The 23249-nt window shown below is 44.2% G+C and overlaps 1 protein-coding gene across 1 annotated transcript; it reads right to left on the reverse strand.

Annotated features, from left to right (window-relative positions):
• Positions 1-3788: 3788 nt before the first annotated feature.
• LOC136579802 (homeobox protein CDX-4-like) lies at positions 3789-20483 on the reverse strand. The gene is made up of 3 exons (XM_066579858.1): positions 19960-20483; positions 6887-7032; positions 3789-5302 (listed from the first exon to the last, which is right to left on the reverse strand). Exons 1-3 carry the CDS (start codon positions 20360-20362, stop codon positions 5096-5098), a joined length of 756 nt encoding a protein of 251 aa, XP_066435955.1. The 5' UTR covers positions 20363-20483; the 3' UTR covers positions 3789-5095.
• Between the last annotated feature and the right edge of the window lie 2766 nt (positions 20484-23249).

Below are 23249 nucleotides of genomic sequence, written 5' to 3' on the forward strand. Positions count from 1 at the left end.
TGCCCCCTTGTTACAGTCCTGGGTATAAATAGATGATGGGAGAGATCTCTGTATTGTCCCCTTATAAATTTATACATAGTTATTAGAGCGCCCCCTTGTTACAGTCCTGGATATAAACAGATGATGGAGAGATCTCTGTATTGTCGCCTGATATATTTATACATAGTTATTAGAGCGCCCCCTTGTTACAGTCCTGGATATAAATAGATGATGGGAGAGATCTCTGTATTGTCCCCTGATATATTTATACATAGTTATAAGAGAGCCCCCTTGTTACAGTCCTGGGTATAAATAGATGATGGGAGAGATCTCTGTATTGTCCCCTGATATATTTATACATAGTTATTAGGGCGCCCCCTTGTTACAGTCCTGGGTATAAATAGATGATGGGAGAGATCTCTGTATTGTCCCTGATATATTTATACATAGTTATTAGAGCGCCCCCTTGTTACAGTACTAGGTATACTTAGATGATGAGAGAGATCTCTGTATTGTCCCCTTATAAATTTATACATAGTTATTAGAGCGCCCCCTTGTTACAGTCCTGGATATAAATAGATGATGGGAGAGATCTCTGTATTGTCCCCTGATATATTTATACATAGTTATAAGAGAGCCCCCTTGTTACAGTCCTGGGTATAATAGATGATGGGAGAGATCTCTGTATTGTCCCCTGATATATTTATACATAGTTATTAGGGCGCCCCCTTGTTACAGTCCTGGGTATAAATAGATGATGGCAGAGATCTCTGTATCGTCCACTGATATATTTATACATGGTTATTAGAGCGCCCCCTTGTTAGAGTCCTGGGTATAAATAGATGATGGGAGAGATCTCTGTACTATCTCCTGATATATCTATACATAGCTATTACAGTGCTCCCTTGTTACATTCCTGGGTATAATAGATGATGGGAGAGATCTCTGTACTATCTCCTGATATATCTATACATAGCTATTACAGCGCCCCCTTGTTACAGTCCTGGGTATAAATAGATGATGGGAGAGATCTCTGTGTTGTCCCCTGATATATTTATACATAGTTATTAGAGCGCCTCCTTGTTACAGTCCTGGGTATAATAGATGATGGAAGAGATCTCTGTATTGGCCCCTGATATATTTATACATAGTTTGGTTCCCTTCACACTGATGATAAAATTGCGTAATGTGAGCGAGAGTGAAAATGCAGAATTATAAAACCAATGTTTTTAATTGTGATGTTTTTACTCCTGCGATGTTGCGAGAAAAAGAAAATCGCAGCTTGTCCTATATTTCTGTCCTATATTTGCTTTTTTATCTCCCATGTTTCCCAATGGAGCCTCCTTTTTATCGCATCGCAAAGCACGAACTTGCGATTTTCGTGTGATGTGATGCGTTTCTAGCATTAGTAAGTCCTATTAACTTTCGCACTAAAAAATTGCGGCAAAATCGTGTGAGTCAAACGTACAAGAAAATGGCAAGTGGCAGCAATGTTTTTGTGAGAAGAAGCAACGCTGCCGCTCAAAACTTTCAGGGAAAAAAAAAGCGATTTTGCCGCAATTTTCTCGTGGCAAAATCGCGATCGCCAGTGTGAAGGAGCCCTTATTAAGTTCCACCTCGGCCATATTTTTTCTAAAATAATTATCTACAATTTTGATAACCTCTCTGGGTATTGCAGTTCACCATTTATTAATATATGCCCATCTTTGAACCCCAAACTGTCCACAATATTCCCTGTGTGGTCTGACCAGCGACTTGTAAAGAGGAAGAACAATGTTATTGTCATGTGCCCCCAGACCTCTTCTGATGCACCCCATGATCGTATTTGCCTTGGCAGCAGCTGCCTGACACTGGTTGCTCCAGTTAAGTTTACAGTTAATCCCCAAGTCCTTTTCCATGTCAGTGTTCCCCAGTGGTTTCCCATTTAGTGTGTAATGGTTACAAGTATTTCCTCTGTCCATGTGCAGAACTTTAGATTTAACAGTATAGACAAATACAATTAAAAGGAAGAAAAAAGTTCCAGCACTCTAGAGGTTATATAGATGGTAATGAATGTTACATCCCATGAAAGCCTTATGTGTCTAATATATGTTTTCAAAATTTTGTGTTTGCGTATGGCAACAGTGATCTCGGCACGCGGGAAAACAAAATGGCGGAGTCTAAGGCGATATTCACAGCAAATGAGAGCAGAGGAGGGATAAAATTCTTGTTTCTGCAAGGAAAGTCCACGAAGGATATTCATGGTGATATGTCGCAGACATTGGGGGATCAATGCCATTCATATTCTACAGTTAAGAACTGGGTTGCCAAATATAAAACGGGCCACTTCAGCACCAATGATGAGGAACATCCTGGACGACCGAGAGAGGCTGTTGTTCCGGAGATCGCCAATGCTGCGCACAACCTCATACTGGAGAATCGGCCAATTTCAGCTAAAGGAATAGCAGACATCATGGGGATTTCTGGTGAACGTGTTTGTGTCCTTATCCATGAACATTTGAACATGAAGAAGCTATCTGCAAAGTGGGTCTCCAAATGTTGGACAACAGATCAGAAAAGCATGTGAGTGAAAACTTCCCGGTCCATTTGTCAGCGTTTCCGGACCGATAAGAACTTCCTGGATCGACTGGTCACTATGGATGAGACCTGGATTTATTTGTATGACCCTGAAACCAAGGAGCAGTCAAAAGAGTTGAGGCACAGTGGTTTAGGGTGCAAAAATCAGCCACTAAGGCAATGGCGTCTGTGTTCTGGGATAAGGCAGGCGTGCTGCTAGTCGACTACCTTCACAATGGTTCCACTATCAATGCAAGGTATTACATTGAACTTTTGGACCAATTGAAGGCAGCTCTGAAGGCCAAAAGGCGCAGCAAGCTGTCCAAAGGAATCTTGTTCTTGCAAGACAACGCCTCCGCTCACACTGCACAAGCGACCACGGCACAATCAGTTGACATCAGTGGAGAGTATGTGGAATAAATGTAAAGTTTCATCTTCCTATCTCATTTCTTTCCGGGTAAAGTCAAAGACTTATCAGCAGCCCCTTGTATTATGATTTCCTAATCTGTTTTTTAAACTTAACATTACCGTATATTCCAGCGTATAAGACGGCCTTTTAAAAATCTGTCGGGGTCATCTTATACGCCGGTAATACAAAAAAAAAAAAAAAAGAGTGTGCAAAAAAAAGCAGTACTCACCTCCCAGGGCATTCTGTGGCGCTGCTGCAGGCTGTCGCTCCCTCCTCGTTGCCGACAGAGCATTGCTTTCTGGGTGCGGGGCTTGAAATCCCCGCCTCCAGAAAGCTAATGCTGTGATTGGCTAACTCACGCGGTGTCAGCCAATCACAGCCATTCAATGATGTCTGTGATTGGCTAACGCAACGCCAGCTTTCATTGGCTGACGCTGCCTGAGTAAGCCAATCACAGCATTAGCTTTCTGCAGGTGGGGCATTGAAGCCCCACATCGAGAAAGAAATGCGCTGTCGGCGATGAGGAGGGAGCGCCACCCTGCAGCAGCGCCACAGAACGCCGTGGGAGGTGAGTACTGGTTTTTTTTTTCCTACACCGTATTCCCGGCGTATAAGGCGACAGTTGGGGGGTCGTCTTATACGCCCAGTCGCCTTATACGCTGGAATATACGGTACATTTAAAAAAAAAGAAAAAATGTTTCTCGGCAACATAATCATTAATCCACCTCCTCCTCCTCATACATACATGGTTTCTGTTTGGCCATGACACATTAAAGAGAACAAAAGAAAACATTAATTGGGGAGTTAATCATTCTTTATTCTAAAATGTATCAGTCATCCTGCATCGTATCATAATGATCTTAGAAGCACTGTTATCTATTCAGTAAAGTTTAACCTATTCCTTGAACCCATTTGAGTTATATTCAGTATATGCTGCATTTGTGCTGCTTCCATATGACATAGGCATTCACCAATCCCGTGTTGTTAAGTGAAGTGGAATAGGCAAATCGGATGTGTGAGCATTAGGCATAGAGAAGAATATCACACAGACATATCTCCGTACAGAGACCATCAGAGCATCACAAAGTGTAAAGTTGAAAGACTTCCAAGAGTTTGATGGTAAGATGTCACCCGAGCAACCAATCAGTACAGAACATTGCAGCACTTTCAGAGTCCACTGTTGGCCATGTTGTTCGGAGATGGAAAACAACTGGTCTGTGCGGTGCAGCCACATTCAGGAAGACCTCATAAACTGACAGAACGTGGACAACAAAGCCTTCTATAAGCTGTGAAGGCATCACGCACATCGTCTGCTGAAACACTCACTCAGGAGATCTCACAGGCCATTGGAACATCCGTTAGCACCAGAACCATCCGTAGAGAACCGCATGCGAAGGTCTACCATGGATGAGCGGCCGCACATAACATCACAGCAGGTAATGCAAAGAGGTGTCCATCTTCCAAATGGATGGCTGGACTTGGGTGTAGCGGTTGCCAGGAGAGTAGTTTCTATGCATCTGCATCATCCCAAGAGTGAAGTTTGGAGGAGGTTCTGTTATGGTGTGGGATTGTTTCTGTTGGGAAAGACTAGGACCATTGGTTATAGTGAAGTTCAGCCTCAATGCCAATGGCTACAGAGATATTCTGGACAATGTGGCATCACCTACCCTGTGACAATACTTTGGTACAGCTTCGTGTGTCTACCAACTTGACCGAACACCATGTCATACAGCATGCAGTCTTGACGCTTGGTTTGAGTAGCAGAACGTCTGTAAGTTTCATTGGCCAGCCGAAAGTCCGGATCTCAATCCCATCAAGTATCTTTAGGACGAACTAGAACATCTTGCATGCTCAACACGCCCATCATCCCCTGCATCAGTATCAGAACCTCTCCTTGAGGAATGGAAGTCAATCCCTTCACACATCTTTCAGAGTTTGGTAGAAAGTATGCTAAGGAGGATTACTGCAGCCATTGAGGCCAAAAGTGGCCCAACACTATATTGAAAAATGTAAATAAAATTGAATTTCATCGCCTTCCATGTGTGTCCTAGTACGTTTGTCAGCATAGTGTAGGTCTTGGTTTGTCATTTTTGTGTCTCCTTTTGCACCCCTAGTTATGATTTTCATATTAGGGTAAAGTTCTGTAGCTGTTCATTGTAAGACTGCAATTTGTGGTTTGTTGTCTACCGACTGTCGTCCCCCCATTGCATGTGACTGAGAATATAGTATAGCAGTCATATCTGCTGAACTGCCAGATCCAGAGTCATTCTGTACAGAACACATATTGTCATCAAACTGCCTTATTTTTTTGATTATTTTTCTTTCCTTGGCTCGTCGGTTCTGAAACCAGATTTTTACCTGCAGTAATAAAAAAAACATGAAAAACTTTTTAAACCACATTTCACAGAACATAAAATTGATTGAAATTATATTTTCATTTTGCGATTTACAGCTACAGTGTTTTCCTGAAAATAAGCCCTGTCATATTACTTTTTGCCCCAAAGGAGGCACTAGATTTTATTTTTGGGGATGTCTTATTAAACTTACCTAGCAGGCTTGGTCCATGTCTCTGAGCAATGACATTGATTGGCCAATTCATAAATCCCGCCTCCACAACTGATGGCTGTTATTGGTTCTCACTGGATGAACAAATCACAGCTACCACATTGGTTCATCGAGTGCTGCATTGATTGGCTAAGCAGTGCTTGAGAACCAATCACAGCCATCGCTTTCTGGAGGCAGGATTTATGAATCTCGTAACCAGGAAGCCATCTTCTGGGGGCGGCTGAGGACTGCAGGAAGTGCGCTGGAGCAGCGAGAGGGACGTGGACTGAGTCTGTTAAGTAATGTATTGGTTTTTTTTTATGCAGTGAAGCTAGGGCTTATTTTCGGAGGGGGGAGCTTATATTTTAAGCCTCTCCAAAAATCCTGAAATGTCAGGGTAGGGCTTATTTTTGGGGTAGGTCTTATTGTTTCAGGGAAACAGGGTATTTGTATACACAAAAATAGGCAGTTAGTTTATTGATCACTACTTATACATAAGTTATTAATTGCATATAAAATGATGAAAATCATAGTATCCACGGCTGAGACATGTTAGCTTTATGTAGGCTTCAAGTGCTTACACACCTACAGTAGTTGGGTTGGGCTGACAGCTGTTTCTCCCAACTCCCCCCATGCACATGGATGTTCAGTTCGGCTTATCGTTCACATGTTTTACAAGGGGTACAGAATGTCGTAGCCAGACATCTTTGGTGGTGGCTTATCTCCAGGGGTGTAAAAGGGATTGGGTGTTGAAATTCAATGAGTCTGATCTTTGTTACCCTCAACATCATCTGGCGGGAGGCCTCCATAAACCTACAAGAGTTGTCTGGACTAGATGAAATCAACAGGTTTGGACAACTAGTCTAATGTGTATTGGGGTCTTTAGGGCTCATGCACATTATAAAGTTACATGACCCTTCACAGATGTAACTTGAAGCTCCTGCGCCCCAATGCAAAATCTATAACAGGGCCCCCAACTATAATGCTTGATTCATAGTACTGGGATCCCTATATGGGGAAGAGAGGCCTAATGGCGCCCTAAGGCTCCTGGGCCCGGGTGCGACCGCATCCCCTGCATCCTCTATAGTTAAGCCAGTGCCCTTTATGCATACACTACAAAACTGCATGCACAGATCCTCTACGGCAGGTCTGTATTATTGACAGTCCATGTTCTGCTGTAGGTATACACTGGAGAATGACACCATTTTTGTTTCTTGCTGGCTGCATATAAATCCAGTAGAAGGAAAACGTTGTATGACTCCAGATAAAATTGGACACATACAAAGGTACGGTATAGCAGGCTGTGAGTGCGGTATTACTCATCCATATAACACAAAGTACATAGATTCAACAGTTGTGTGTGGCTAAATATAGCAAGGCAAGTGATAACTAGCCTACCTGTCTGTCAGATAAACCCAGATTCGATGCAATTTCAGACTTTTTTCGAATGGTGATGTATCGATTGGAGAGAAATTCCTTCTCAAGTTGTAATCTCTGATGATCGGTGTAGACCATCCGGTATTTCTCTTTTGTCCTTGTCCTTCCTGTGCAGGGCAGAGATGAGAAAATGGAAAGAACATTTTATTATGCAGTATGGATATTGGTTAACGATTAGAGATGTCTGCACACCAGGCCCACTCTTCTGTAAAGAATTGAGGAGGCTGACTCTCACTGCGCCGTCCATGTTGGAGTTGGTATTCCACTATAGCTCTACGCTGCTCATAGAGCCTGGCCAACATGTGGAGCGTAGAGTTCCACTGTGTGGGCACGTCGCACAGCAGTCGGTGCACTGGCAGATGAAACCGATGTTGCAGGGTGTGCAGGGTGGCAGCGTCCGTGTGGGACTTGCGGAAATGTGCGCAGAGCCGGCGCACCTTTCCAAGCAGGTCTGACAAGCGTGGGTAGCTTTTCAGAAAGCGCTGAACCACCAAATTAAAGACGTGGGCCAGGCATGGCACGTGCGTGAGGCTGCCGAGCTGCAGAGCCGCCACCAGTTTACGGCCGTTGTCACACACGACCATGCCCGGTTGGAGGCTCAGCGGCGCAAGCCAGCGGTTGGTCTGCTCTGTCAGACCCTGCAGCAGTTCGTGGGCCGTGTGCCTCTTATCGCCTAAGCTGAGTAGTTTCAGCACAGCCTGCTGACGCTTGCCCACCGCTGTGCTGCCACACCGCGCGACACAGACTGCTGGCGACATGCTGCTGCTGACACATCTTGATTGCAAGACCGAGGTTGCGTAGGAGGAGGAGGAGGGTGGTTTAGTGGAGGAAGCATACACCGCCGCAGATACCACCACCGAGCTGGGGCCCGCAATTCTGGGGGTGGGTAGGACGTGAGCGGTCCCAGGCTCTGACTCTGTCCCAGCCTCCACTAAATTCACCCAATGTGCCGTCAGGGATATATAGTGGCCCTGCCCGCCTGTGCTTGTCCACGTGTCCGTTGTTAAGTGGACCTTGCCAGTAACCACGTTGGTGAGGGCGCGTACAATGTTGCGGGAGACGTGGTCGTGCAGGGCTGGGACGGCACATCGGGAAAAGTAGTGGCGACTGGGAACTGAGTAGCGCGGGGCCGCCGCCGCCATCATACCTTTGAAAGCCTCCGTTTCCACAACCCTATACCGCAGCATCTCCAGGCTGATAAATTTGGCTATGTGCACGTTTAACGCTTGAGCGTGCGGGTGTGTGGCGGCGTACTTGCTCCAACACTTGCACTAGCGATGGCTGGATGGTGCGCTGAGAGACATTGCTGGATGCGGCCGAGCACAGCGGAGGTGAGGGTGTGGGTGCAGGCCAGGAGACGGTAGTGCCTGTGTCCTGAGAGGGGGGTTGGATCTCAGTGGCAGGTTGGGGCACAGGGGGAGAGGCAGCGGTGCAAACCGGAGGTGGCGAACGGCCTTTGTCCCACCTTGTGGGGTGCTTGGCCATCATATGCCTGCGCATGCTGGTGGTGGTGGCTCCCCGGCTGAACTTGGCGCGACAAAGGTTGCACACCACTGTTCGTCGGTCGTCTGCACTCTCAGTGAAAAACTGCCAGACCTTTGAGCACCTCGGCCTCTGCAGGGTGGCATGGCGCGAGGGGGCGCTTTGGGAAACAGTTGGTGGATTATTCGGTCTGGCCCTGCCTCTACCCCTGGCCACCGCACTGCCTCTTCCAACCTGCCCTGCTGCTGCACTTGCCTCCCCCTCTGAAGACCTGTCCTCAGTAGGCGTAGCAAACCAGGTGGGGTCAGTCACCTCATCGTCCTGCTGCTCTTCCTCCGAATCCTCTGTGCGCTCCTCCCTCGGACTTACTCCAATTACTACTACCTGAGTGATAGACAACTGTGTCTCATCGTCATCGTCCTCCTCACCCACTGAAAGCTCTTGAGACAGTTGCCGGAAGTCCCCAGCCTCATCCCCCGGACCCCGGGAACTTTCCAAAGGTTGGGCATCGGTCACGACAAACTCCTCCGGTGGGAGAGGAACCATTGCTGGCCATTCTGGGCAGGGGCCCGGGAACAGTTCCTGGGAGTCTGCCTGCTCCTCAGAATGTGTCATTGTAATGGAGTGAGGAGGCTGGGAGGAAGGAGGAGCAGCAGCCAGAGGATTCAGAGTTGCAGCCGTGGACGGCGCAGAACTCTGGGTGGTCGATAGATTGCTGGATGCACTTTCTGCCATCCACGACAGGACCTGCTCACACTGCTCATTTTCTAATAAAGGTCTACCGCGTGGACCCATTAATTGTGAGATGAATGTGGGGACGCCAGAAACGTGCCTCTCTCCTAATCCCGCAGCAGTCGGCTGCGATACACCTGGATCAGGAGCTCGGCCTGTGCCCACACCCTGACTTGGGCCTCCGCGTCCTCGCCCGCGTCCACGTCCTCTAGGCCTACCCCTACCCCTCAGCATGCTGTATTACCAGTAGTGCAGAAACAGAACGCTGTAATTAAATGTGCCGCTTATTGGCCTGTGGTTGGAGGCTGACTTCCCTTACAGAACGCACAGCAGAGCCAGGAAACAATTTTGCGCACGCCTGTAGTGAGACGTAGGTGCGTATGACTGAGCTAGTGGAATTCACAGCGCAGAAGCAGTCAAGTGGCCAAAGGGCAGTAATAGGCCTTAAGTATTTTGCTTCTATTTTTTTTAAATGCTGAGCTGATACAGCAGACAGATACTGTAGGCAGCGTATAATATTATGTATACTCTTTCCCTCTGGTGGGATGACAGCGCTGATGTAACAGAGACAGCAGATTCAGGAAACAATTTTGCGCAAGCCTGCTGTAACGCTTAGCTGCGTATTAATTAGGACTACAACCCCCAGCAGATAGATACTGTAGGCAGCGTATAATATTATGTATACTGTTTCCCTCTGGCGGGATGACGGCGATCATGTAACAGAGACAGCAGATCCAGGAAATAATTTTGCGCAAGCCTGCTGTAACGCTTAGCTGCGTATTAATTAGGACTACAACCCCCAGCAGATAGATACTGTAGGCAGCGTATAATATTATGTATACTGTTTTCCTCTGGCGGGATGACGGCGATCATGTAACAGAGACAGCAGATCCAGGAAACAATTTTGCGCAAGCCTGCTGTAACGCTTAGCTGCGTATTAATTAGGACTTCAACCCCCAGCAGATAGATACTGTAGGCAACGTATAATATTATGTATACTGTTTCCCTCTGGTGGGATGACGGCGATCAATTTTTTGGAAAAAGCCCACTGCGTATATAGCCTGAATATCTCTTTCCCTGCCTCACCAGTACTGCCCCTATACTCTGTACAATGACTGCAGACTGCGGACGCAATGCTCTGCACGCCCGATATACAAAAAAAAAAAATTGTGCAACACTGCTAAAAGCAGCCTCAACAGTACTGCACACGGTCAGATGTGGCCCTAAGAAGGACCGTTGGGGTTCTTGAAGCCTAAAATACTCCTAACGCTCTCCCTATAGCAGCTCCACCAAGACAGCACTTTCCCTCCTCTATGTCAGAATGTATCTGTGGCGAGCCGCGGGAGGGGCCGATTTATATACTCGGGTGACACCTGATCTCGCCAGCCACTCACTGCAGGGGGGTGGTATAGGGCTTGAACGTCGCAGGGGGAAGTTGTAATGCCTTCCCTGTCTTTCAATTGGCCAGAAAAGCGCGCTAACGTCTCAGAGATGAAAGTGAAAGTAACTCGAACATCGCGTGGTACTCGTCACGAGTAACGAGCATCTCGAACACGCTAATACTCGAACGAGTATCAAGCTCGGACGAGTACGTTCGCTCATCTCTATTAACGATCTATTTAACAGCTTTTAGGGTATGTTCCCATGTAGCGGGAATGAATCTGACTTTCTGTAGCGGAGTTGGATCCCGAGAACGGCAGTCCTCTGTCTCCTTCCTCTTCTTACTACAGCCTTAATGCACCCCCCACATTGAGGAGAAGACAGCAGTCACACATACATACACGGTGCCACTCTAGTCAGCTTCAATGAGTTCCTGGTGAACCCTTATATGAGTGGAACGTCACCACTCATGCATGACCACTACTCCATTCAATCTCAACCTCACAGGATGGTGGGGGCAACAGATAGCATGACCTCATTGAGGATACGGGAGCTCAGTTCTTGGGATCGGTGGCAGTCTCAGCAGTTAGACCATGACCAATCAGAGCTATATCACCTATCCTATAGATAGGTGGGAAAAGTTGATTTTTGGTACAACCACTTTAATAGGTATTTTTTAATACATTTATACACATTAACCCCCAGTGAAAATTAGATGTGTTTGCCAAATTTACCATCTTTCAGCTGTTTACTGCTGACATATTTTGCTGACATTAATGGTAATGTTATATAGCCATTGGCTGCCACAGCCGGTCAGGGGTTTAGCCTTACGCGGTTTTTGCTGTATGTCATACAACAAGTGGTTTCAATGCAAAGTGCCACCTTTAATTACTACTGCAGTTTCTGATTATTCAACCCTCTGAATAGAATCCCTCACACACTTGAGCACACATTTGCAAAACAGGTGTAGTTGCAATCAGCGACTTCATTAGCTCATCAGGTGTGCTTGAAATTAAACACATTACATACCTGAACTGACTAGGGATTTAATGACTATGACATTTAATTGCATCCTAGAAATATGGCTAAGGGCTATCCGCAGCACTGTTCTTCCACGGTCCTTATTTCCTTCATTCACCCTGTTCATCACTTACATCAGTGTTTCTCAACTCCAGTCCTCAGTGACCCCAACAGGTCGTGTTTTCAGGGTATCCTATGGTAAGTACACCTGTGGCAATGTCTGAGGCACCGACAATAATTACGTCACCTGTGCAATACTGAGGAAATCCTGAAAACATGACCTGTTGGGGGTCCCTGAGGACTGGAGGTGGGAAAAACTTACATACATCACCAAGACAATCTGGTAATCCATTCCCAATGACTGCAGGTCCTGCAATGTGACGCTCATGTTACACCCAGGTGTTCAGAAACAGAAGTGAGCGTATTCTCTACAAGTTCACCGCAGTTTACGGCCTTATGGATCCTAAGGAAATGCTTTACAACCCTAAAAAACAACGACCGCGCACGCGCCTCGAGTTGTGGTCCATCGCATTTACCTGCTTTTAGCTTCTCCAGGCTGATTGCAGGAAATTTTCTACATTTGTAGCCGAAACCCGTTCCATCTCTCTTCAGTGTCTTTACACATTGTTTCATTAACCCAAGTTTGATGCGCAGCGGTGGCGATATGTATCATATGTACTAATAGTAAGCAAATGCTGGCGGGAAAATAAAGTAATATAACAAAAATAGATAATGACATCAGGCATATCTCAAAAACTGGAGCTCCTAGAACCAAATGGATGGGATTTTCGGAATCAGAGGCACAAAAATACCTAGAATAAGGTCTAAAATTCCAGGCACCGGGATTTTTTTTGTTTGTTCCCCAGTGTAATCGTTCAGTAAATAGAGTAGCATGCCGGATACTGTTATCGGCAGCCGCCTCCATTCACAGTAAGCAAGCACTCATTCTTAAGGCCCATTTAGGCACAACGATTATCGCTCAAAAGATGTCTTTTGAGCGATAATCATTGTGTCATTTACAGCGCAAGATGATCGCTCAAGATGAGCGATCACCTTACGCTGCCAGCGGAGGATGCAGAAGACAAGCGGGGTATCCCCGCTTGTCTTCTGCATCCAGCTGTTCCCCGCTGCGTGCGCCTGGCTGTTATACAGCTAAGCACTCTGAGCGGAGGATGAAGAAGATAAGCGGGGTATCCCTGCTAGTCTTCTGCATCCAGATGTTTTCTGCACGGAGCGCCCGGCTGTTATACAGCCGAGCGCTCCGTGGACCGCTCTGTTCTTCATACTCTTTGTCATCAGGGAGCGGGATACAGCTGAAACAATAGTATCATCTGTATCCCGCTGTGAATCCCTGATAAGGCTCATCATTGTCTTTCAGCACACTGACAGACAACGATAACCGTCGGCTTAATGAAAACTGCACAATATCAGTGCAGTTACACACAACGATTATCGCTCAAAAGACAGCTTTTGAGCGAATTTTGAGCAAGAATCATTCTGTCTAAATGGGCCTTTAGATGAACGACTGTCGGTTTACACAGGACGGTTACTTGATTATTATGCATGCATAGGGCTCAGTCACACGGGCGCATTGGCACCCGTACACCGCCGATGCGCCCGTGTGACTGACAGTTAGAAGATGGCCGTACCTGAAGACGGCCGTCTCTCTCCAGCGCTGATGAAAGAACACATGACCGGCAATGAAGCCAGTCACATGTTCTTCCTCCCGGCGCTGCAGAGAGACGTCCGTCTTCAGGTACGGCCCGTGTGACTGAGGCCATAGACTGAATGACGAACAACCAGCAAACAAATTATCGTTCTTCGTTCAGTCACTGGCAGGGTTTGCACTGAATGATTATCGTTCAGCTTCGCGCAATGATCGTTCTGTGTAATCGGGCCCTTAGTCAAGACAGGGGTGCAAAAAGTTAAGAGAAGAGATCGTTGTCTTGCACAAAAGAAGAGAAAGCATACAGAATGGTAGCAGAGGCTCTGAACCTTCCTAGAGGTACAGTTGGAAGCATAGTGCACAAGTCCAGGGTTAAAGATACACTGGCAACACTTCATACGTGTAGAAAGAGGAAGCCGTCACCGGCTGCCATTAGATTCATGTGGAGGTAGGTGGCCAAAAACAGTTAAGTGACTGAAAAGGCCTGGCCCAAGGTTTAGTGACAGTATTCACTGAGGTTTTTTGTTCCCACAGTAAGGGCTTATTCACAATAGCGTATATCGGCCGCCGTTTTCGCGGCCAGCTGATGTACGCTACGGTCTGATGCATTGGATTGCTTTGCATCAGATCACACAGGTGTATTCCCATGGCGAAAAAGAACCCAGACGGCCAATATAGTGCCGGGCGCTTTAACGCCGGGCAGAAAAGATAGTCCTGGAACTATCTTTGTGCCCGGAATATTGGCCGCTGCATGGGCTCCTATGGGAACCAATGACAACGGCCAGAGAAGGAGGTGGGAGGGAGTTTAACAATGTGACTGCTAAACTCCCTACAACTTCTCTCCGCCTTTCTCCTCCCCTCCAGCTGTTTGCAATGTGAGGGGACGGGGCAGGTCCCATTGCTGGCTGCAGACAAGGGGCGGGGAAGGGTGAGTGCAATGGCCGTAGGGAAGGAGAGAATAGGTGAGCCGTGGAGGGAAGGGGAGGCAATGGCATTGCGGCCTTGGCGTATATGCGCCGGGGCCCTTGTCATCTGAACGGGTGCACAAACATTGGATTTATGCAACCGTTCACGCGTTCTTACCTTGCCGGCAGGCACACGTAAAAATGCCTATGCTCGTGGGAAAGAGCCCTAAGGTGCAAACTAAACGCTAAAGGCTTGAATGCCCAAACTTAAAGATGTACACCTTTAGACCCAATGTCCACGAGTGGATTTGATTTGTGGATTCGCTGGAAATCTGCAGTGTGTGGAGGGCAAGACGGAGTCAATCTAGTATCAGGAAATTCTAGGAGAAAACATCATGCCTTCCATTAGGAAGCTGAAACTTGGGAGTCATTGGACCTTCCAGCAGGATAGTGGACCCAACCATACCTTAAAGTCCACCAAGACTTGGTTTCAGAAGTCCTGGAAGATTTTGCAGTGGCCATCACAGTCGCCTGATTTGAACACCATAGGAAATGTCAGGTGGGGTTTGAAGAATGCCAATGCAGCATGCCAACCCAAAACTATCAATAAACTGGAGGCCATTGTCTATGAAGAATAGGCGAGGATTCCTCAAGAATGTTATCAGAAACTGGTGTCTGGCTATGCATCACATTGGCATCAAGTCATAACAACCAAAGATTGGTCTACTAAGGACTGAGGCTGCTGGGAATGATGGGATTGAATAATTCTGAGACTGCAGTAAACAGTGGTATTTTGTGCTGATTTTAGAGATTCCACACATTAGTTGTGTTGAGCTACTTAAATTATTTTTTTATGCTTTTTTGCAAAGAGATGAAAATTTGTAAATTTCAACTTTATATGCAAATAATTTAATGTTGATTAAAAACATGGTGTGAACAGAGCCTAACGCATAGATTGTATAGTATTACGCCTCCAATAATCTTGTTATGTGAATGGTGCTATTACACCTGTCATACGAATGTGTAGACGTAATTTATGAGGCGATTACTGCTTCAATGCAACAAATTGTAGCTGCAAGATTCAAAAGACTTTAGCAAAAACATCTTTTATCTAACTTTTAAACAGTTTAGCTAGTGAGCTAAGAGAAAAAGGGAAGGAGGTGGGAGTTTAGCAGACATGCTGCTAAACTCCCTCCCACCTCCCTTCTCTGGCAGCTACCATAGGCTCCCATAGGAGTCTATGGGAGCCGCCGCCGTATTCCGGCAAGGAAGATAGTTCCTGAACTATCTTTCCTGGCCGACGTAAAAGCAGCCGGCCGAAGTGTGCTCCTATGCGCTGTCTTGGCTGGCCACTTTTACACCGCGGGAATACACCCATCTGAACTCATGCATTGTAAAACAATGCATCAGATGGGCAGTGTATATCTGCCGGGCGTGAAAGCTTGCTTCAGGTAAAATGTTTTGGATGGATGAGCATAGAGTTGGAAGGGTCTAACCTCCTGCTAAATGCATTATTTGGACTGAACTTTTCAGATGGAAACCTTGTATACAGCGCATCGCTATATACTACCTTGTGTCCTGCTGTGTTTTATTGTACATTGCTGGTGTACATTATAAGTCTAAGGCATCATGTCCACTAGGAAATTCGGGCCCGCACGGATTCTCTATGCAGAATCCCGCAGCAGGTCCCTCCTTTCCCGCAGACATGACGCCTATAAATTGATCTTACTTACCTATCCGTACGCTGCGGCTTCCCGTACGTCCCGACCAGATCTTCTTTCCTGCTGCCCAGCGGATGTGCTTGGCACGCCGGCAGCGTGCCGCGCATGCGCCATGCACTCTTTTTTTTTTTTCTAACTCCTGCTCTCTTGTGGCACAGCAGAAATTCAGCTGCGGGTGTGCCGCGGATCCAGACGACCTCCATAGGCTTCAATAGAAGCCTGAGGGAGCTGTCTGTGCGTGAAGCCCGCAGAAAATGGAGCATGCTGCGGGTGATTTCCCACACGTGCGATCCACGCGGCAGGGAAAAAAGACATCCGCAGGTATTTACTTACCTGCCGGTGTCCAATGCATCCCTACGGATGCGAATCACACGTGCGGGAGACCCATGCGGATTTTGAAAATACAATTACCTAGTGGACATGAGGCCTTAGCCTTTAGAGTGCGGGTCTTCCCTGAACCAAGAACTTGGGAGTGCCATAGTCAGCAGTGCCTTTTCATTCTAACATACTACAACACATAGAAATATACAACATGAATGGTATCAATAGATTGGTGAAGGATCACTTCACAGCCTAACTATTTTGTCTACAGCAATCCCCCCAAAATACACCGTAAGCCCCCAATTAACATGATGAATTACACTTGGATGTTTGCATGGATTTCAATACAATGAATCAAATTTGCAACAATTTCTGTTTCAGGGTTTCAGCAAGTTAGAATCTGCTGAATGGGATTTAGCAAAACGCCATTCATGTGCATTCTCTTTATCTATTGGTGCTGATTTTCACACCCAAAAATCCACCCCAGCTATTTCACGTGTAAATCCACCCTCCGGCCTCTTTCACACAAACGTCATTTTAGTGCTCCATCAGCCGCGCTAAAAAATTGCTATCAGAGTGTTAAATCGTATGAACGAAGAATAGCTGTGACCAAGTTGTGGCTATTCTCCACAAGTTTGCACGTCTGGCTGCAGTGTCTTGCAGTGCACTGACGCCGTAGCCCCGAGATGAAGGGAATCCCCACAACGATGAAGGGGGTCACTGGCGAGGATGAAGGGAGTCCCTGGCGGGGGTGAAGGGAATCCCCGTAGAGATGAAGGGGGTCCCCAGCGGGAATGAAGTGAGTCCCTCGGCGTCAAAAAATTGTGCCTATGTCCTATCTTTTGACGCACAATTTTTTTTAGGTGCATCAAAAATTATTCATCTGAATGAGCCCATATGAAACCATAGGTTCTTTAAGATGAGATTTTTGAAGCACCTACGCTACGCCAAAATGACGCTTGTGTGAAAGAGGCCTCAAAGCCCCTTAACATGGGTATATTTGCACTTGCAAAATTTAAACCCGCAATATGCAGAGAACAGAACCCATTGGTTTCTATGCGTCCATTCCTATTTCCTTTTTTGCACATGCATTTCAGTCGGGAAAAAAAAATAGAACGTGCTCTATTTTTTTGCACACGGTAGGTCCCCTTAGAAGTCAATGGGATGCACAAATGCGCGCAACACGGAAGGAGATGTGTGAATTACTGCGTGATTCCACTGGAAAAAGGACACGTCTGGAAGTTATTAAGACTAATTAGCCATTTCAACAGGCATGTCTTTATATGCAGCGCGCAAATGAACATGTAAGATAGATAGATAGATAGATAGATAGTAGATAGATCTGAGATAGATATGAGATAGATAGATAGATGAGATAGATATGAGATAGATAGATAGATGAGATAGATATGAGATAGATAGATAGATAGTAGATAGATAGATAGATATGAGATAGATAGATAGATAGATAGATAGATAGATAGATATGAGATAGATATGAGATAGATAGTAGATAGATAGATAGTAGATAGATAGATAGTAGATAGATCTGAGATAGATAGATAGTAGATAGATAGATAGATAGATAGTAGATAGATCTGAGATAGATAGATAGATAGATATAGATATGAGATAGATAGATAGTAGATAGATATGAGATAGATAGATAGTAGATAGATAGATAGATAGATAGATAGATAGATAGATAGATAGATAGATATGAGATAGATAGATATGAGATAGATAGATAGTAGATAGATAGATAGATAGATAGTAGATAGATCTGAGATAGATAGTAGATAGATAGATAGTAGATAGATAGTAGATAGATCTGAGATAGATAGATAGATAGATAGATATAGATATGAGATAGATAGATAGTAGATAGATATGAGATAGATAGATAGTAGATAGATCTGAGATAGATAGATAGATAGATATAGATATGAGATAGATAGATAGTAGATAGATATGAGATAGATAGATATGAGATAGATAGATAGTAGATAGATATGAGATAGATAGATAGTAGATAGATAGTAGATAGATAGATAGATAGATAGATAGTAGATTGATCTGAGATAGATAGATAGTAGATAGATATGAGATAGATAGTAGATAGATAGATATGAGATAGATAGATAGATAGTAGATAGATAGATATGAGATAGATAGATGAGATAGATAGATAGTAGATAGATAGATATGAGATAGATATGAGATAGATAGATAGATAGATATGAGATAGATATGAGATAGATAGATAGTAGATAGATAGATAGTAGATAGATAGATAGATAGTAGATAGATCTGAGATAGATAGATAGTAGATAGATAGTAGATAGTTCTGAGATAGATAGATAGATAGATAGATATAGATATGAGATAGATAGATAGTAGATAGATATGAGATAGATAGATATGAGATAGATAGATAGATAGATAGATATGAGATAGATAGATATGAGATAGATAGATAGTAGATAGATAGATAGTAGATAGTAGATAGATCTGAGATAGATAGTAGATAGATAGATAGTAGATAGATAGATAGTAGATAGATCTGAGATAGATAGATAGATAGATATAGATATGAGATAGATAGATAGATAGTAGATAGATATGAGATAGATAGATAGTAGATAGATCTGAGATAGATAGATAGATATAGATATGAGATAGATAGATAGTAGATAGATATGAGATAGATAGATAGATATGAGATAGATAGATAGTAGATAGATATGAGATAGATAGATAGTAGATAGATAGATAGTAGATAGATAGATAGATAGTAGATAGATCTGAGATAGATAGATAGATAGATAGTAGATAGATATGAGATAGATAGTAGATAGATATGAGATAGATAGATAGATAGTAGATAGATAGATATGAGATAGATAGATAGTAGATAGATAGATAGTAGATAGATATGAGATAGATAGATAGATAGTAGATAGATAGATATGAGATAGATAGATAGTAGATAGATATGAGATAGATAGATAGATAGATAGATAGATAGATAGATAGATAGATAGATATAGATATGAGATAGATAGATAGTAGATAGATCTGAGATAGATAGATAGATATAGATATGAGATAGATAGATAGTAGATAGATATGAGATAGATAGATAGATATGAGATAGATAGATAGATAGTAGATAGATATGAGATAGATATGAGATAGATAGTAGATAGATAGATAGTAGATAGATAGATAGTAGATAGATCTGAGATAGATAGATAGATAGATAGTAGATAGATATGAGATAGATAGATAGTAGATAGATAGATATGAGATAGATAGATAGTAGATAGATAGTAGATAGATATGAGATAGATAGTAGATAGATAGATTTTACCAATGAAGCTAATGCTGTATTGTATGTTCCAATATGTAGGTGTGTTAATAAACATTGTGTAGATATAGTGTAGAGGTAATGGGACTAATATGTGTATTTCACAGAATACATTAATCTTAGACAAGTGCTTTTGGGTAAAATTAAGACATTTTGTCAGTATATAATATCTGCTTTTTACTTGCTGTTGCACACAGCACAATGTTCTCTTCTATGTCTAAGTGCCTTATAGCATATACAGGCATATATAGAGTCCTAAGTGTTTGCTGATGCAATTTATTAACTTAAATTCTTATCACAATTGTATATTACTTCGGGGACTGAGAGTAAGAAAAAATATGTAATGTAACGTAATTTAGTATTTGTAATGTTTTTTCCTGATTTGAATCCCAATATTCCATACAAATATAAAGTCATATCCAGCATGCGGAGCTTACCTGCAGGATTGGGGTGCATTGTCCTCTTCGCCCAGTCATAAGGCTGGTGTCTTTCGTTATTGGTTGATGATTGAATATTCAGTGTATTAAGAGGCACTTCCCCAGATCCAAGAAGGTGCCTGTCTCTATAATCGTGAGAGTCATAAATCGTCACTCCAGACATAATGGGAGAACTGATTCCAGAGCCATAGTAATTGTATTCTTCCTCTGCCATTCCATAGTTATTTTCCCATAGGCTTGGTGGATGTCCATGGTTGTCCGTACTATGCCCATTATGGTTCCCCATATAATTTGTGTAGTGGGAGCTTGCTGTAACATTCTGCACCGGTAAGCTGCCATTTGTGTACTTCCTACATTCTGGGTACATGTTGTTCTCCTGGTCCACAAAGTAACTTACATACATTGTCGGGTTGTAAATCTTAGGACATGATTATTCCAAAATCATGGGGTTCCTTTCATTGTCTTCTTCTTGTCCTCACTTATATTCCTATCACTTCTCCCAAGTATCTGTCAGTTGCTTGTGGTGGTGGTGAAGTTCCCAGCTAACAACTTGTCTCTTCGGAGGTAGAAGTTGTAGTCGCCGCCTTTGAAATTCCATTAGCATTGCAATGCAAAAAGAAGCCTGCGACCAACTCCACCTTGTTGTAAGTGATGGTGCTGCCTTTTCCCAGCTGTCCTGTCTGAAGTCCCCACCCTAAAAGCCATTTAATTTATGGCAGGGTAGAAGCTGTATGTAAAGCATTAAGCTGGCTCATAAAAATGGAGTCCAGTGTCACTTAAAAAAATTGGGACTATATTCAGATTTAAATGGCGGATGTTACCCTATACTAGAACCGGTTTCACATCATGGAAGTTGTTTTAGTCTGGGGTAACAATGCAATATGTTAACAATACCTTCCAATTGATTTTCGCTCCAGTGGATAACAGAGTGCCTCCACCATTTCCATTGGGCAAAAATCGCGGCCATCTGAATCATTGGATTCCAATGGATTCCTGTTCAGATGAGCGATTTGTAGCCACATAAAAAACAATCACGCCATCAAAAATAGAACTTCGGTTGCCAATTTTATACGCTGCGTCCAAAGATAGGTTTTGCCCTATCTTTGGACGAGATACACTGAAGACTCCCATAGACTCCTATGGAAGCTGAAAAAAAAGGAGTTATTTAAACGTTAGAAGTAATTTTCAGGATTTCTGCCGATTGAGGGATTTCTGTGCTGCAGTGCGTTTTTTCACCGATACGCTGCAGCCACCCATGTGAATATTCATTCATGCGACTTTTCAGCGCGTACGGTCAAACGTAAAAACGCATATGGTCGCGTGAAGGAGGCCTGAATGTGCAATATATTTTGACACTAAATTTTGTACATGCTCACCAGCCATGGGGTGGCGTAAGGAAGAGAAAGAAAACTTTCAGTCTTGTCATAGAATGGTAGAGTTGGAAGGGACCTCCAGGGTCATCGGGTCCAATCCCCTGCTCAGTGCAGGATCACTAAATCATCCCAGACAGACGTCTGTCCAGCCTTTGTTTGAAGACTTCCATTGAAGGAGAACTCACCACCTCCCGTGGTAACCTGTTCCACTCATTGATCCCCCTCACTGTCTAATATGTAATCTGTGTCTCCTCCCTTTGTTTCATCCTATTGCTTCTAGTCTTTCCTTGTACAAATGAGAATAGGGCTGATCCCTCTGCACTGTGACAGCCCTTCAAATATTTGTAGTCAGCTATTAAGTCTCCTCTCAGCCTTCTCTTCTGCAAGCTAAACATTCCCAGATCCTTTAACCGGTCCTCTTAGGACATGATTTGCAGACCGCTCACCATCTTTTAACTCGTCTCTGAACTTGCTCCAGTTTGTCTGTCTTTTTAAAATTGGTGTGCCCAGAACTGGACACAGTATTCCAGATGAGGTCTGACTAAGGAAGAGTACAGGGGATAATTACCTCACGTGATCTAGACTCTATGCTTCTCTTAATACGTCTTTTGCTGCTGCATCACATTGTTGACTCATGTTCAGTCTATGATCTATTAGTATACCCAAGTCTTTTTCACATGTGCTGCTGCTTAGCCCAATTCCTCCCATTCTGTACGTCCTTTTTTTCATTTTTCTTGCCCAGATGTAGGACTTAGCTATAGCCATGGTTCACAAGAAAAATATAGCCAGTCAAAGTGTTGCTAGTTATGTTCACTCTTAATGTTACTAGAAGTAAATGGATTTATTGTCTTCTGGGAACCTGGTCTACAGGTTTGCATAATGACCACCCATTAGAAACAGACGGCCAGGGATACATACTGGTGCCTGCTGTAATGCACTGCAGGTTTGCAGATAAACTGATATGATGACATGTGGTTTAAGAATGTGAGAACATGTCAGGAATCCAGGAGAACAAAAGTTAGATGCAACAAAGCCAGGGAACAAACAAGAAGACAAATTTGGGACTCTGAGCGAAGAATTAAATATCCTGCAGATTTAAGATAAGCAGGGTGAAAATATATCTACAACTTGTAACCATGTCAGCGAGGATCTGTGCTGCTGCCTTGGGCCGGATTCACACAAGTGCAGGCGTATTTATACACGCATTTGGACTGAGTTTTTTGAGGAATGGGCATTGCATATTTGCTCATGCAAGTACATTTTTAACATTAATTTCTGCGCATGCAAAAAAAAAAAAAAAAACACGCAATGATGCTCCCAGCAAATGAAATGGACAATTAGTTTAATGAGTTCAATTGGTGCAGAAAAATAGAGCACGCTGCATTTTTTTTGCGGGACTGAAACACGCATGGAAAATACGCGCGTGTAAACGAACCCATTGAAATCAATGGGTTCTATTCCCTGTATATTGCGCACACAAATTTGCTGACTTATTCAGTCGCCCGTATATCGGCCGGGTTTTCACGCCTGGCCGATATACGCTGTCCCTCTCTGTAGGGGGAAGCGGTAGGCAGGGCTGGGAGATGGGCACTTAGCTCCCGCCCCCTCTCTGTACCTTGCCACTGTTTGCAATGGGAGGGGTGGAGCTAAGTTCCGCCCCATCCCACCCCTCCCATTGCAAATAGTGGCGAGGGGCAGAGATGGGGCGGAGAGGGGTGAGAGCTCTGTACACAGCTCAGTACACCGCCTCCTCCCCCTGCAGAGAGGGACAGCGTATATCGGCCGGGCGTGAAAACCCGGCCGATATACGGACGTTTGAATAAGCCATGCTTGTGTGAATCTGCCCTTAGCATGGGCTGCAAGCAAAATCCAAACTCCAGTAAGAGTAAGCCAACTGCTTTCAGCCTCCCACAACAC

This window comes from Eleutherodactylus coqui, chromosome 10 (genome assembly GCF_035609145.1).
Source record: "Eleutherodactylus coqui strain aEleCoq1 chromosome 10, aEleCoq1.hap1, whole genome shotgun sequence".
Lineage (NCBI taxonomy): Eukaryota > Metazoa > Chordata > Amphibia > Anura > Eleutherodactylidae > Eleutherodactylus > Eleutherodactylus coqui.